Source organism: Heterodontus francisci, chromosome 3, assembly GCF_036365525.1.
Source record: "Heterodontus francisci isolate sHetFra1 chromosome 3, sHetFra1.hap1, whole genome shotgun sequence".
In the NCBI taxonomy this organism is placed as follows: domain Eukaryota; kingdom Metazoa; phylum Chordata; class Chondrichthyes; order Heterodontiformes; family Heterodontidae; genus Heterodontus; species Heterodontus francisci.
The window spans coordinates 186,235,480-186,249,915 of NC_090373.1; the positions used below are offsets into that span (position 1 = coordinate 186,235,480).

The 14,436-nt window shown below is 44.4% G+C and overlaps 1 protein-coding gene across 1 annotated transcript in view; it reads left to right on the forward strand.

Moving 5' to 3' along the window:
• The first annotated feature begins 989 nt into the window (after positions 1-989).
• LOC137365059 (EH domain-containing protein 3) overlaps positions 990-14,436 on the forward strand; it is a 160,171-nt gene continuing 146,724 nt past the window's right edge. The window contains exon 1 of the mRNA XM_068027898.1: positions 990-1,426. Within this exon, the coding sequence (XP_067883999.1) occupies positions 1,200-1,426 (227 nt within the window). The 5' untranslated portion in view covers positions 990-1,199. The remainder of the gene's footprint in view (positions 1,427-14,436) is intronic.

Below are 14,436 nucleotides of genomic sequence, written 5' to 3' on the forward strand. Positions count from 1 at the left end.
TCGGTTGGTTAACTGGGTTGAGTGGGTTGGTTGAGCAGGTTGACTCGGTTGGTTAACTGGGTTGGTTGAGCAGGTTGACTCGGTTGGTTAACTGGGTTGGTTGAGCAGGTTGACTCGGTTGGTTAACTGGGTTGAGCGGGTTGACTCGGTTGGTTAACTGGGTTGAGTGAGTTGGTTGAGCAGGTTGACTCGGTTAGTTACCAGGGTTGAGTGAGTTGGTTGAGCAGGTTGACTTGGTGGGTTTACTGGGTTGATTCGGCTGGCTGACTCAGTTGAGCAGGTTGACTCGGTTAGTTAACTGGGTTGAGCGGGTTGGTTGAGCAGGTTGACTCGGTGGGTTAACTGGGTTGGTTGAGCAGGTTGACTCAGTTGGTTAACTGGGTTGAGTGGGTTGGTTGAGCAGGTTGACTCGGTGGGTTAACTGGGTTGGTTGAGCAGGTTGACTCGGTTGGTTAACTGGGTTGAGTGGGTTGGTTGACCAGGTTGACTTGGTGGGTTAACTGGGTTGAGCGGGTTGGTTGAGCAGGTTGACTCGGTTGGTTAACTGGGTTGAGTGGGTTGGTTGACTCGGTGGGTTAACTGGGTTGGGCGGGTTGGTTGAGCAGGTTGACTCGGTTGGTTAACTGGGTTGAGTGGGTTGGTTGACTCGGTTGGTTAACTGGGTTGAGCGGGTTGGTTGAGCAGGTTGACTCGGTGGGTTAACTGGGTTGAGTGGGTTGGTTGAGCAGGTTGACTCGGTGGGTTAACTGGGTTGAGCGGGTTGGTTGAGCAGGTTGACTCGGTGGGTTAACTGGGTTGAGCGGGTTGGTTGAGCAGGTTGACTCGGTGGGTTAACTGGGTTGAGTGGGTTGGTTGACCAGGTTGACTCGGTTAGTTAACTGTCTCCGCGCTCTCGAGCATTAGCTGATCTCGCTCTGCTACCGCTGCGCGCGACACAAGGTGGCAGTTGGACAGCGTTACCGGAAATGACGAATTGAGGGGGCGGGGCCTGTTTGCAGGCTCGGCTCCTTAAAGCCGAGCGGCGAAGGGAGTTGTGGAGCTTTGTTGCTTGCGTTTTAAATCCTCTCGGAAAGTGGCAAGAGTTAAATCGAATAAAGTATAAAAAGGTTAACTTTTTAATGCAGATTTTCTAAATCGTCCAGACAATTTCTTTTTGTCAGCCTTCTCTGTTGATTAATTCGCGGAGACAATCCCTCAGCATGTTCAGCTGGCTGGGGAGGGAAGACCGGGGCAAGAAGGATCCCGAGGTGTTTCAGACGGTGACGGACGGCCTGAAGAAACTCTACAAGACCAAGCTGCTTCCCTTGGAGGAATATTATCGCTTCCACGAGTTCCACTCGCCCTCTCTGGAGGATGCGGATTTCGACAACAAGCCCATGCTGCTGCTGGTCGGGCAGTACTCCACCGGCAAGACCACCTTCATCAGGTAACCAGGGAAATCAGGCTACAAACCCCCACTCGCTGTGTCCCCAGGGAAGGGTTAGGGCAGAGAATTGCACAGGGAAATCACACTGCACCTTCACTGTACCCCCAGGACATTGCACAGGGGGATTACACTGCACCCTCGCTCACTGTGTCCCCAGGGGAGGGTCATAACAGGGCATTGCACAGTGAAATGAGGCTGCACCCTCACTCGGTGTCCCCAGTGCAGGGTCAGGGTAAGAAGTATGGTGGGTATTGGATGGGGAGCAATGGCTGCACTTGTCAGAAGCTGCCATTTATTGTGTACAGGGAATGTGCATCAGCTTGGTTTGGTTAGTATTTCTCTCAACACCTTGGCTCTGGTAAGATTGTGGCTTCAGTTCTATAGGAACACACAAGCCCCTTCAGCCTGTTCCTCCATCCTGTTGGATCCTGGCTGATTGGCACCTGCTGAGCATTTCCAACACTTTTTTTTGTGTCTTTATTTCAGATTTTCAGCATCTGCAGTATTTTGCTTTTATACACCTCAACTACATTTACCTGCCTTAGTTCTGTTCCAGAGATTTTCCAGCAGCGGAGCAGACCATTTGGCCCAATCAGTCCACAGGAGTCAGTCCACAGGAGTCCCTCCCTGCCACAGTTTTTAAACTAGCTATCATTATGTCCTCCTATTCCTTTCTTGTGTACATATCTAGCTTTTCCTGAAATGTATTTATGCTATTTGTCTCAATTAGTCTTTGATTTCCACTCTTTGGACAAACTGGTTTTCTTGAATTTCTTGGAAATACTTAGCAGGTCTGGCAGCATCTGTGGAAAGAAGAAAAGTTAATGTTTCAGGCAGTTCTGATGAAAGGTCACAGATCTTTAATTGTTAATAATAATCTTTAAAAGGGGGTGGAATTCTTAAAGTGCACCCAGGAGAGCTTTTTGAGCCCGTATGTAGTAAGTCCCACAAGACAAGGGGCGGTACTGGACCTAATCTTAGGGGATGAAGCAGGACAAGTGGTAGAAGTGTCAGTGGGGGAGCATTTCAGGGCTAGTGACCTTAACTGTAAGATTTAAGGTAGTTATGGAAAAGGACAAAGGTGGTCCAGAAATAAAGGTACTGAATTGGAGGAAGGCCGATTTCAATATGATAAAACAGGATCTGGCCAAAGTGGACTGGGGGCAGCTACTTATAGGAAAGTCTACATCAGACCAGTGGGAGTCATTCATAAAGGAAATAGTGAGAGTTCAAGGCCAACATGTTCCCATAAAGGTGAAGGGTAGGACCAACAAATCCAGGGTACCCTGGATGTCAAGAGATAGAGGATTGGATAAGGGGAAAAAAGGAGGCTTGTGGCAGATTCAGAGGCTGAAAACAGCAGAGGGCCGAGAGAAGTGCAGAAAATGTAAGTGAGGGGTGGGGGGAGATACTTAAAAAAAAAGAAAAAAAAAATTAGGAAAGTGAAGAGGGGGCATGGAAAAAGCACTGACTGGTGAGGTAAAGGAAGATCCCAAGGTGTTTTATATGTATATTAAGGGCAAGAGGATAACCTGGGAAAGAGTAGGGACCAAAGTGGCAGTGTGTGTGTGGAGCCAGAGGATGTAGGTGAGGTTTTAAATGATTACTTTTCATTTGTGTTCACTATGGAGAAGGATGATGTAGGTGTATAGATCACAGAGGGGGATTGAGATATACTTGAACAAATTAGCGTTGAAAGGGAGGAGGTATTAGTGATTTTAGCGGGCTTAAAAGTGGATTAATCCGCAGGCCCAGATGGGATGTATCCCAGGCTGCTATGTGAGGGAAAGGAGGAGATAGCAGGGGCTCTGACACAAATTTTCAAATCCCCTCTGGTCACAGGAGAGGTGCCAGAGGATTGGAGAACAGCGAATGTGGTACCATTGTTCAAGAAGGGTAGTAGGGATAAACCAGGTAGTTACAGGCCAGTGTGTCTAACATTAGTGGTAGGGAAAATATTGGAAAAAGTTCTGAGGGACAGGATTAATCTCCACTTGGAGAGGCAGAAATTAATCAAGGATAGTTAGCATGGCTTTGTCAAGGTGAGATCGTGTCTAACAAACTTGATTGAATTTTTCAAGGAGGTGGCTAGATGTGTAGATGAGGGTAAAGCAGTTAATGTAGTCTACATGGACTTCCATAAGGCTTTTGATAAGGTCCTGCATGGGAAATTGGTTAAAAAGGAGAGAGCCCATGGGATCCAGGGCAATTTGGATCCAAAATTGGCTTACTGGCAGAGGCAGCGGGTGATGGTCGAGGGTTGTTTTTGCAATTGGAAGCCTGTGACCAGTGGTGTACTGCAGGGATTGGTGCTGGTACCCTTGCTGTTTGTAGTGTACATTAATGAATATTGGAGGTATGATCAGTAAGTTGGCAGATGACATGAAAATTGGTGTCGTAAATAGTGAGGAGGAAAGCCTTCGATTACAGGATGACATAGATTGGTGGTAAGATGGGCGGAGCAGTGGCAAATGGAATTTAATCCTGAGAAGTGTGAGGGGATGCATTTTGGGAGGACTAACAAGGCAAGGGAATATACAATGGATGGTAGGACTCTAGGAAGTACAGAAGGACGTTGGTGTACTTGTCCATAGATCAGTGAAGGCAGCTGTACAGGTAGTTAAGGTGGTTAGGAAGGCAAATGGGATACTTGTATTCTATGCCTCAGCTAATAAAGGCAAGAGCAGGGAGGTTATGATGGAGCTGTGTAAAATGCTAGTTAGGCCACAGCTGGAGTACTGAGTACAGTTCTGGGCACCACACTATAGGAAGGATGTGATTGCACTGGAAAGGGTGCAGAGGAGATTCAGCAGGATGTTGCCTGGGTTGGAGCATTTCATCTATGAAGAGAGACTGGATAGGCTAGGGTTATTTTCCTTAGAGCAGAGAAGGCTGAGGGGGGACCTGATTGAAGTATGCAAAATTGAGGGGCGTAGATAGGGAGAAACTTTTTTTCTCTTAGCAGAGGTGTCAATAACCAGGGGAGATGGATATAAGGTAAGGGGCAGGAGGTTTAGAGGGAATTTGAAGAAATTTTTTTTCACCCAGAGGGTAGTTGGAATCTGGAATGCACTGCCTGAAGAGGTGGTAGAGGCGGGAAGCCTCAACATTTTAAGTATTTAGATGAGCACTTGAAATGCCATAGTGTACAAGGCTACGGGCCAAGTGATCGAAATTGGGATTAGAATAGATAGGTGCTTGATGGCTCGCACAGCCACGATGGACTGAAGGGCCTGTTTCTGTGCTGTATAACTGACTCTATCTGAAACATTAACTCCATTGCTCTCTCTGAATACTCTGGTCTGGCAGCATATATAGTGTTTTCTGATTTCTGGAACCTACAGTATTTTGCTTTTGTATTGTGGTGGTTTCTTGAATTGCCTATTGGATTTATAGAACATAGAACATTACAGCGTAGTACAGGCCCTTCAGCCCTCGATGTTGCGCTGACCTGTGAAACCATCTGACCTACACTATTCCATTTTCATCCATATGTCTATCCAATGACCACTTAAATGTCCTTAAAGTTGGCGAGTCTACTACTGTTGCAGGCAGGGCGTTCCACGCCCCCTACTACTCTCTGAGTAAAGAAACTACCTCTGACATCTGTCCTATATCTATCTCCCCTCAACTTAAAGCTATGTCCCCTCGTGTTTGCCATCACCATCTGAGGAAAAAGACTCACTATCCACCCTATCTAACCCTCTGATTATCTTATATGTCTCTATTAAGTCACCCCTCCTCCACCTTCTCTTTAACGAAAACGACCTCAAGTCCCTCAGCCTTTCCTCGTAAGACCTTCCCTCCATACCAGGCAACATCCTAGTAAATCTCTGCACCCTTTCCAAAGCTTCCACATCCTTCCTATAATGCGGTGACCAGAACTGCACGCAATACTCCAGGTGCGGTCTCACCAGAGATTTGTACAGCTGCAGCATAGCCTCGTGGCTCCGAAACTCGATCCCCCTACTAATAAAAGCTAACACACCATATGCCTTCTTAACAGCCCTATTAACCTGGGTGGCAACTTTCAGGGATTTATGTACTTGGACACCAAGATCTCTCTGCTCATCTACACTACCAAGAATCTTCCTAGTACTCTGCATTCCTGTTACTCCTTCCAAAGTGAATCACCTCACACTTTTCTGCATTAAACTCCATTTGCCATCTCTCAGCCCAGCTCTGCAGCCTATCTATGTCCCTCTGTACCCTATAACATCCTTCGGCACTATCCACAACTCCACCGACCTTCGTGTCATCCGCAAATTTACTAACCCACCCTTCTACACCCTCTTCCAGGTCATTTATAAAAATGGCCAACAGCAGTGGCCCCAAAACAGATCCTTGCGGTACACCACTAGTAACTAAACTCCAGGATGAACATTTGCCATCAACCACCACCCTCTGTCTTCTTTCAGCTAGCCAATTTCTGATCCAAAGCACTAAATCACCTTCAATCCCATACTTCCGTTTTTTCTGCAATAGCCTACCGTGGGGAACCTTATCAAATGCCTTACTGAAATCCATATATTTATTATTAATTTATTAGTGACTATCTTTTTTATTTATGGCCTTTGTTTTGGTCTTATCTGTAGTGGAAGCATTTATTACCCTATTAAACCCTTTCATATTCTTAACCACTTAGATCGCGCCTCAATCTTTTCTGGAAGTAAAAGTGCCCTTGTCTGCTCAGTCTTCCCTGGTAGCTATAACCTCTTGGTTTAGTATCATCCTTGTAAATCTTTTTACATTTTCTCTTTTGCTTCTATATCTTATGGAGATCAGATCTGTGCACTATTCTCAAGTGTGGCCTCACGAAGGTTCTGTATGTTTAACATCACCTCTGCTTTTCAATTCTATTCTTCTAGAAATTACCTCTAGTGCTTTATTTTAATAACCTTAGCAACCTGTGTCGCTACTTTTTGGTGATTTTTATGTATCTGCACCCTGAGATTGTTTTGCTGCTCTACTAGATTTGGACTCTTTTTTTTTTTTGTGGCCTCCTTATTCCTACTAGATCTTTTTGTGCATGCATTTTATTGTTGGATACCCTTACCATTTATTGATCTGTCTTGAAAGCTCCAATTGTCCTCTCATCTACAACCTTTTGAAAAAGAAAGGCTTGCATTTATATAGTGCCTTTCACAACCTCAAAGTGCTTTACAGCCAATGAAGTATTTTTTGAAGTGCAGTCATTGTTGTAATGTAGGAAAGATGGCAGCTAATTTGCACACGGCAAAATCCCATAAACAACAATGTGATAATCTGTGTTTTTGTGATCATTTGACAAATAAATATCAGCCAGAATGCTGAGGAGTTCCCCTGCTTTTCTGCAAAATATTTCCATGGGATTTTTACATCCACCTGAGAGGGCAGACAGCTGCAGTTTAGCATCTCCGCCAAAAAGGTGGCACCACTGACTGCAGCACTGCACTGAAGTGTTGGCCTTGATTTTGTGCACAAGTTGCTGAAATGGAACTTGAACTGACAACCTTGTGACTCGTGAGAGTGCTGCCAACAGAGCCACAGCATACAATGAAGAGATTTTTGTTTGTACTATCCTTTCTTGACTCCTTCCCCACCCCCTCCTTGTTGGTGACCCTCCTTGATCCCACATTCCTACCTCCTCAACTCCTCCTTAACCATACCCCAAGCTTAGAGTGCAATACTGAGGGAATATTGTCAGAGTTGTGCTTTCAAATCATGCGTTGGATAAGACAATGCAAGAGGCAATCTCAGATGACTGTTTGAGGTACCACATCATGGTTTGAACAGCAGGGATTTCTCCAGTCGTCTACCTTGCCTGTGTCACCAAAGAGGCATTGCTCTTTGTAGGATCATGTGCATAAAAAATGGCTACTTTCACAAGTCTCTGCACTTTAAAGGAAGAGTATGTCAAGTGCTTTCAGATGTCTGAGAAGGAGCTATATAAGTGCAACTTCTACACTACATACACGTGGCATCTCAAAGAATTATTTTAGTTAGCTATGTAATATACATTGAAGCTACTTTGAAAGACGTTCTAGAATTCTTGTATTCTTGGCAAGAATATTGAAAAGATATAGAAGTAATTAGAAGAATTGAGCTGTACATAAGGTGCTCTCAATATTTAATGAGGTAGTGGGGAGTGTAGGGTTGTTCTAGAGAGATGAATTAAAATGGGCTGAATGCCTTCCTACTTACTAAATATCTTGTGACCTTGAGCTATGACTATATATGTTAGATTTTTCCATCTTTGAATCTGATTAATTCAGTTTCTATCTAAATGTACAAAATGTTGTTACAAAGGCAGTGCAGACGTTTAGCAGTGAATTTTCTTCGTCGTCCAGTCTATTGTATAAATGATATTTTCAAGGAAGATGTTGCAAATTGCTGCTTGTGCATTCAGATAAGTAACTGCCATTAAAATGTATAGAAGGAAAATACTGGATGCTGTAAATCTGCAATATGCTAGGCGCTGATGTGAAAAGTGAAGTGAGCTGCCATTGCCTGGGGGAACAGTACCTCATCATTCAGTTAAAGACTGGGAGAACAGATCTGAAATTTGGGTTTGAAATTATGGCAGAATCAGATTTACCACCCAAAAACAGGTGCTCATTCATTGCTACAGTTATACCTGGATTTTAAAAAAAAAAATTACTTTCTACTATACCATCTTCTCCACTACAACTTAGTCTGAGCGAAGCCCATCACCGGGCTCTCTGTGTGCCAAACTGCATAAGCAGCATGTGATAGACAGAGCTAAGTGATCCCATAACCAACAGATCAGATCTGAGCTCTGCAGTCCTGCCACATCCAGCCGTGAACGGTGGTGGACGATTAAACAACTAATTGGAGGAGGTGGCTCCATAAATATATCCCCATCCTCAATGATTGGGGAGCCCAGCACATCAGTGCAAAAGATCAGGCTGAAGCATTTGCAACAATCTTCAGCCAGAAATGCCGAGTTGATGATCCATCTCTGCCTCCTCCTGAAGTCCCCAGCATCACAGATGCCAGACTTCAGCCAATTCGATTCACTCTGCGTGATATCAAGAAATGACTGAAGGTACTGGATACTGCAAAGGCTGTTGACCCTGACAATATTCTGGCAATAGTACTGAAAACCTGTGCTCCAGAACTTGCTGTGCCCCTAGCCAAGCTGTTCCAGTACAGCTACAACACTGGCATCTACCCTGCAATGTGGAAAATTGCCCAGGTACGTCCTGCACACCAAAAGCAGGACAAGTCCAACCTGGCCAATTACCGCCCCATCAGCCTACTCTCAATCATCAATGAAGTGATGGAAGGTGTCATCAAAGTGCCATCAAGCGGCACTTGCTTAGCAATAACCTGCTCAGTGACGCTCAGTTTGGGTTCCTCCAGGGCCACTCAGCTCCTGACCTCATTGCAGCCTTGGTTCAAACATCACCAAAAGAGGTGAGGTGAGAGTGACTGCCCTTGACATCAAGGCAGCATTTGACTGAGTATGGCATCAAGGAACCCTAGCAAAACTGAGGTCAATGGGAATTGGGCGGGGGGGGTGAGGGTGGGCCCTCGGCTGGTTGGAGTCATACCTAGCACAAAGGAAGATGGTTGTGGTTGTTGGAGGTCAATCATCTGAGCTCCAGGACATCACATCACTGCAGGAGTTCTTCAGGGTAGTGTCCTAGGCCCAACCATCTTCCGCTGCTTCATCAATGACCTTCCTTCAATCATGAGGTCAGAAGTGGGGATGTTCACTGTGCAATGTTCAGCATCATACGTAACTCTTCAGATACTGAAGCAATCCATGTAGAACTGCATCAAAACTTGTACACTATCCAAGCTTGGGCTGATAAGTGGCAAGTAACATTCGTGCCAGGCATTGACCATCTCCCACAAGAGAATCTAACCATCTCCCCTTGACATTCAATGGCATTACCATTGGTGAATCTGCCACGATTAACATTGACCAGAAACTGAACTGAAGTAGCCATATAAATACCGTGGCTACAAGAGCAGGTCAGACGCTAGGAATCCTGCAGCGAGTAACTTCCCTCCTGACTCCCCAAAGCCTGTCCACCATCTACAAGGCAAAATCAGGAGTGTGATGGAATGCTGTCCACTTGCCTGCATGAGTGCAGCTCCAACAACACTCAAGAAGCTCAACACCATCCGGGACAAAGCAGCCCGCTTGATTAGCACCCCATCTACAAACATTCACTCACTCCCTCCACCACCGACGCGCAGTGACAGCAGTGTGTACCATCTACAAGATGCAATGCATCAATGCTGCTTAGACAGTGCCTTCCAAACCTGCGACCTCTACCAACTGGAAGGACAAGAGCAGCAAATGCATGGGAACACCACCACCTGCAAGTTCCCCTCCAAGTCGCACACCATCCTGACTTTGGAACTAAGTCGCCATTCCTTCAGTGTCGCTGGGTCAAAATCCTGGAACTCTCTTTTTAACAGCACTGTGGGTGTACCTACCCCACCTGGACTGCAGAGGTTCAAGAAGGCAGCTCACCACCACCACCTCGAGGGCAATTAGGGATGGGCAATAAATGCTGACCTGGCCAGCGAGGTCCACGTCCCATGAATGAATATTTAAAAAAAAAGCCTCTTCAACCAAACTACTGAGAAATCTGCACAAGTATAATCTGTTTGCCTGATTTTTAAAATGCACACTATCCCTATATGGAGTCACTCTGCTTACCTTCATAGAGGCGAAGATAGCAAGCTAAGGCACTCCCAAAGTGTGTGCTGGGATACTGAAGGACTTTAATCAGCTAAAATTGAACAACGCATGAGAACAATGGCTTCCTGGTGCTTACCTAGTTCAAGTCACTGAACTCATTCGGACAAAGGCATCATCCTCAGCTCAATACTAGCACTCCTGCCTGCAATCCAAGTTGTGGATCTAAATCCTGTTCTAGCTGCTTGAGTGCATAATCTCGGCTGACGCAACAATGTGGTAGTGAAGGAGTGCTGCACCTCTCGGGTGAACATAAAAGATACCATGGCATTATTTCAAGGAAGAGCAAGGGAGTTCTCTAGTTCTTTTATCCACCATTTAACCATAGTTGATATCAAAAACAGATAATCTGGTCATTTCTTTCATTGCTGTTTGTGGGACCTCCCTCTATGCAAATTAGCATTTCCTATGTTACAACAGTTGCTATATTTCAAACCTATTGGCTGAATGGGAAACCTTTTGAGAAGCATAGGTGCAAAGTCACCTTTTTCCTCCCAAGTCTGCTGCGCTTGCTACACAGCATGTCTCAAATTACCAGTATACACTATCTCAATGTTCTTCATTGAAAGAAAGCTATCTAAATATTTGAGTCAACACTAACAGTTTCCACTATCTCCTTAGGGAATCTGTTTGTTTTTGCATCATGATTAGATTAGATTAGAGATACAGCACTGAAACAGGCCCTTCGGCCCACCGAGTCTGTGCCGAACATCAACCACCATACACTACACTAATCCCATATTCCCAACAAACATCCCCACCTGTCCCTATATTTCCCTACCACCTACCGAGACTAGTGACAATTTATGATGGCCAATTTACCTATCAACCTGCAAGTCTTTTGGCTTGTGGGAGGAAACCGGAGCACCCGGAGAAAACCCACGCAGACACGGAGAACTTGCAAATTCCACACAGGCAGTACCCGGAATCGAACCCGGGTCCCTGGAGCTGTGAGGCTGCGGTGCTAACCACTGTGCCGCCCTCATGGTCAGGTGTACACTAGGACAGGACATGCTTTTAGAAACTGTCAAAACAGCAAGCAATGTTGTGGGATAGGTGAGCTTTTAATGCATTACATACCCTTAAATAATGAAAAAAGATGTTGGACCTGACACACACAAAGCTGGCAAAATAGTCAGACTTCTGGGGTATACCCAGTAATCCAATGCCTGAACAAAGCAGGTACACATTATTCAAGGGCACTGTTGATTGACCAAATTGCATGGCTCATGAGGGAGCTGGAAGGGCAGCCCTGTCGCTGGGACCTGGGATTCTCCATGCATCTCCAGAAATCCATTGGCTTAACAGTCTGGATGGTCCCAGTTGTGAAGCAGCAAGACGTTTATAGTGCTTTCCTGATGCAATATGCTGACTTAGCTGGTTAAACTCCGCCAATGTCCTTATTACACTTGAGAGTTTGAGGATCATAGGAACATAAGGACAGGAGTTGGCCATTCATCCCCTCAAAAGTTCTGTCATTTATTTAGATCGTGGCTGGTCTGTATCTTGGTTCCATATCCCTAATGCCCTTAACTAACAAATCTCTCCGTCTCGGTTTTGAAATTTTCAATTGACTTGGCATCAGCAGCTTTGGGGGAAGAGTTTCCAGATTTCCACTACCCTTTTACATGAGGACATCCTGAACAGCTTGGCTCTAATTCCCAAATCCTCACTAGCATGGAGGGAGAAACCAGTTAATAGGTCTGTAAATTGTGAGGAAGTGACTGTAATCTGTCATAAGGGCTGAGTGTTTTGACACTCTAACGTGATCATATAGAGTCAGTGAGAGATTTTTGAAGGGTCGATCATCTAGCTAGTCAAATTTTTTTGATGCAGTTATAAAAGTGATGAATGGAATATCTGTGGCTGAGACATTTCAAACGGCACCACGCAAGATGAGCAGCAAAAATAAAGCACGTGAAATTTGAGGTAACCTGGTCACATAGGTTGGTAATTGGCTTTGAGATGGAGACAACAGGAGAGAAAAAGGAAATTTTAAAACAAAATACTGAGGATGCTGGAAATCTGAAAAGCAGATGCTCAGAGGAAAGGCCATTGACCTGAAATGTTAACTTTGTCCACAGATGCTGCCTGACGTATTGAGTATTTCGAGCATCTGTTGTAATAAAGAGAATGCTGTCTGGTGGGATGAAATGAGTGGTGCTTCCCAGAAATCAGTAGTGGGCCTCATCTTTTCACCATATATATTAATGACTTGGATGAAGGAATAGCATTAGGTATCCAGTGTTGCAGCTAATGTGTAAGAGGCACAGTAAGTTGTGCAGATAGGGATAGGAAGTTACATAGACAATTGGCCAGTTGAAATGGGTAAAGCTGTGGCAGATGGTATTCAATGTGGGGAACTGAAGTGATCCCACTTTGGAACCAAGAGACAAATTGGATTTTTTTTTATATAGTGAGATTCTAGGTGCTGTGAAGGAGCAAAGGGGTTTAGTGCCTGTGTCGACAGATCACTAAAAGCTAGTGCTTCAGCACAAAATTTTATCAGAAGTGCAAATGTTGGCCTTTCTCAGTGGGTCTGAATACAAAAGGGAGAAAGTGATTCTTTAAGTACATAAAGACTTGGTCAGACCTAATCTGGAGTTTTGCATTCAATTTTGGGCATTGGACCTCAAGGGAGATGGTCAACACTGAGGAAGACTGCAACAAATTACAAGGGGACATTAAACTTGCAGAATGGGCAAAGAATTGACAAATGAAATTGAACACTGATAAATATACATCTTGGTAGTAAGAATAGGGAGGTCATTTATTACTTGGAAGATGCAAGTTTAGGTGGGATAGAAAAACAAAAGGATCTCTAGCCTCCCCTTAGATGCTCAATCACTAAATTGGTGCCACATGTTAGCCAGGCCATAAAAAGGCAAACCAAATCCTAGGCTTTATTTCTGTATGTATAGAACTGAAAAATAGGGAAGTTGTGCTAAACTTGTATCAGACCTTCATTTAGAGCATAATGAGAGTACTGTGTGCAGTTCTGGCTGCCATATTATAAACAAGGCTATAGAGACACTGGAGAGTGCAGAGAAACCTCTTCTAAAGAGTGGTAAGAATGTAGAACTCGCTACCATAGAGAGTGGTTTGAAGCGAAAAGTATAGAGCATTTAAGGAGAGACTAGACAAGAATATGAAGGGAACAGAGGGTTACAGTGATCGATTTAGATGTGGGAAGAGACTCCAGTTGATCATAAATGGACTGGTTGGGCCAAATGGCCTGTTTGTGTGCCGTATGTCCTACATTTTTTTTATTTTCTGAGATGTGGGTGTCACTGACTCGTCCAGCATTTATTGCCTATCACTAATTGCCCTTGAGGAGGTGATGGTGAGCTGCCTTCTTGAACTGCTGCAGTCCACACAGGGTAGGTATACCCACAGTGCTGTTAGGAAGGGAGTTCCAGGATTCTGACCTAGTGACCGTGAGGGAGGTTTTGAAGGGGGTACAGCGCAGATTCATGAGAATAATACCTGGGCTTAGTCATTGAGTATGTATATAGATGGAAGTTGATGGACTTTTGGATGTTGAGGAATATTGGGTGAGTGTTTGAAGGTGAAAATAAGCCATAATTATATAAAGTGGTGGAGCAGACCAAATATGTACTGAAATTGAGGACATGTTACATAAACTTAGTTTGTATTCATTCGCTTGGCTATCGGCAATTAAGGACTTATCTAATCGAGGTGCATAAAATGATCAGATTTGCTAAGGTAAATATGGAGAAACTTTCTTCTAGTAGAGTAATACAGATCAAGGGGGTATAATACAATTAGTTGGCTATATAGAAATAAAATCAGCAAGTTTTTGTTTTCACGCAAAGGGTAATGGCAATATAAAAACTTTCTTCCCTTGCTGCCGCCCTCCCAGAAGGCTGTGGGTGATATTGACATTTTCAAGACTGCAATTGATAAATTTTTATTATCAAGGGGCCTGTGGATAAGTGGAGTTGAGGTACAGATCAGTCATGATCTAATTGAATGAGTGGAAAACTGGCTGCATTTTCATAGGGGCATATATGTAATGCATGCATTCCATGTGCATATATGTAAGGCAAGACTATGCTCCCATGCTTCTTGCAATGAACATACACTGGTCTGAAAATTGGGCCTGGAGTATTGCGCTTGCTAGGAGTGGAGCCTTGCAAAGTGACCCCCATGTGTATATGCTTTGTGATAACATCAGACAGCTGAATTATGGTGACATCTGAGCTGTTGCTTAATTGTATACATGTTGATGTTGCATCTGCACCCTTTAACCTTAGTTGATGCAAATGTT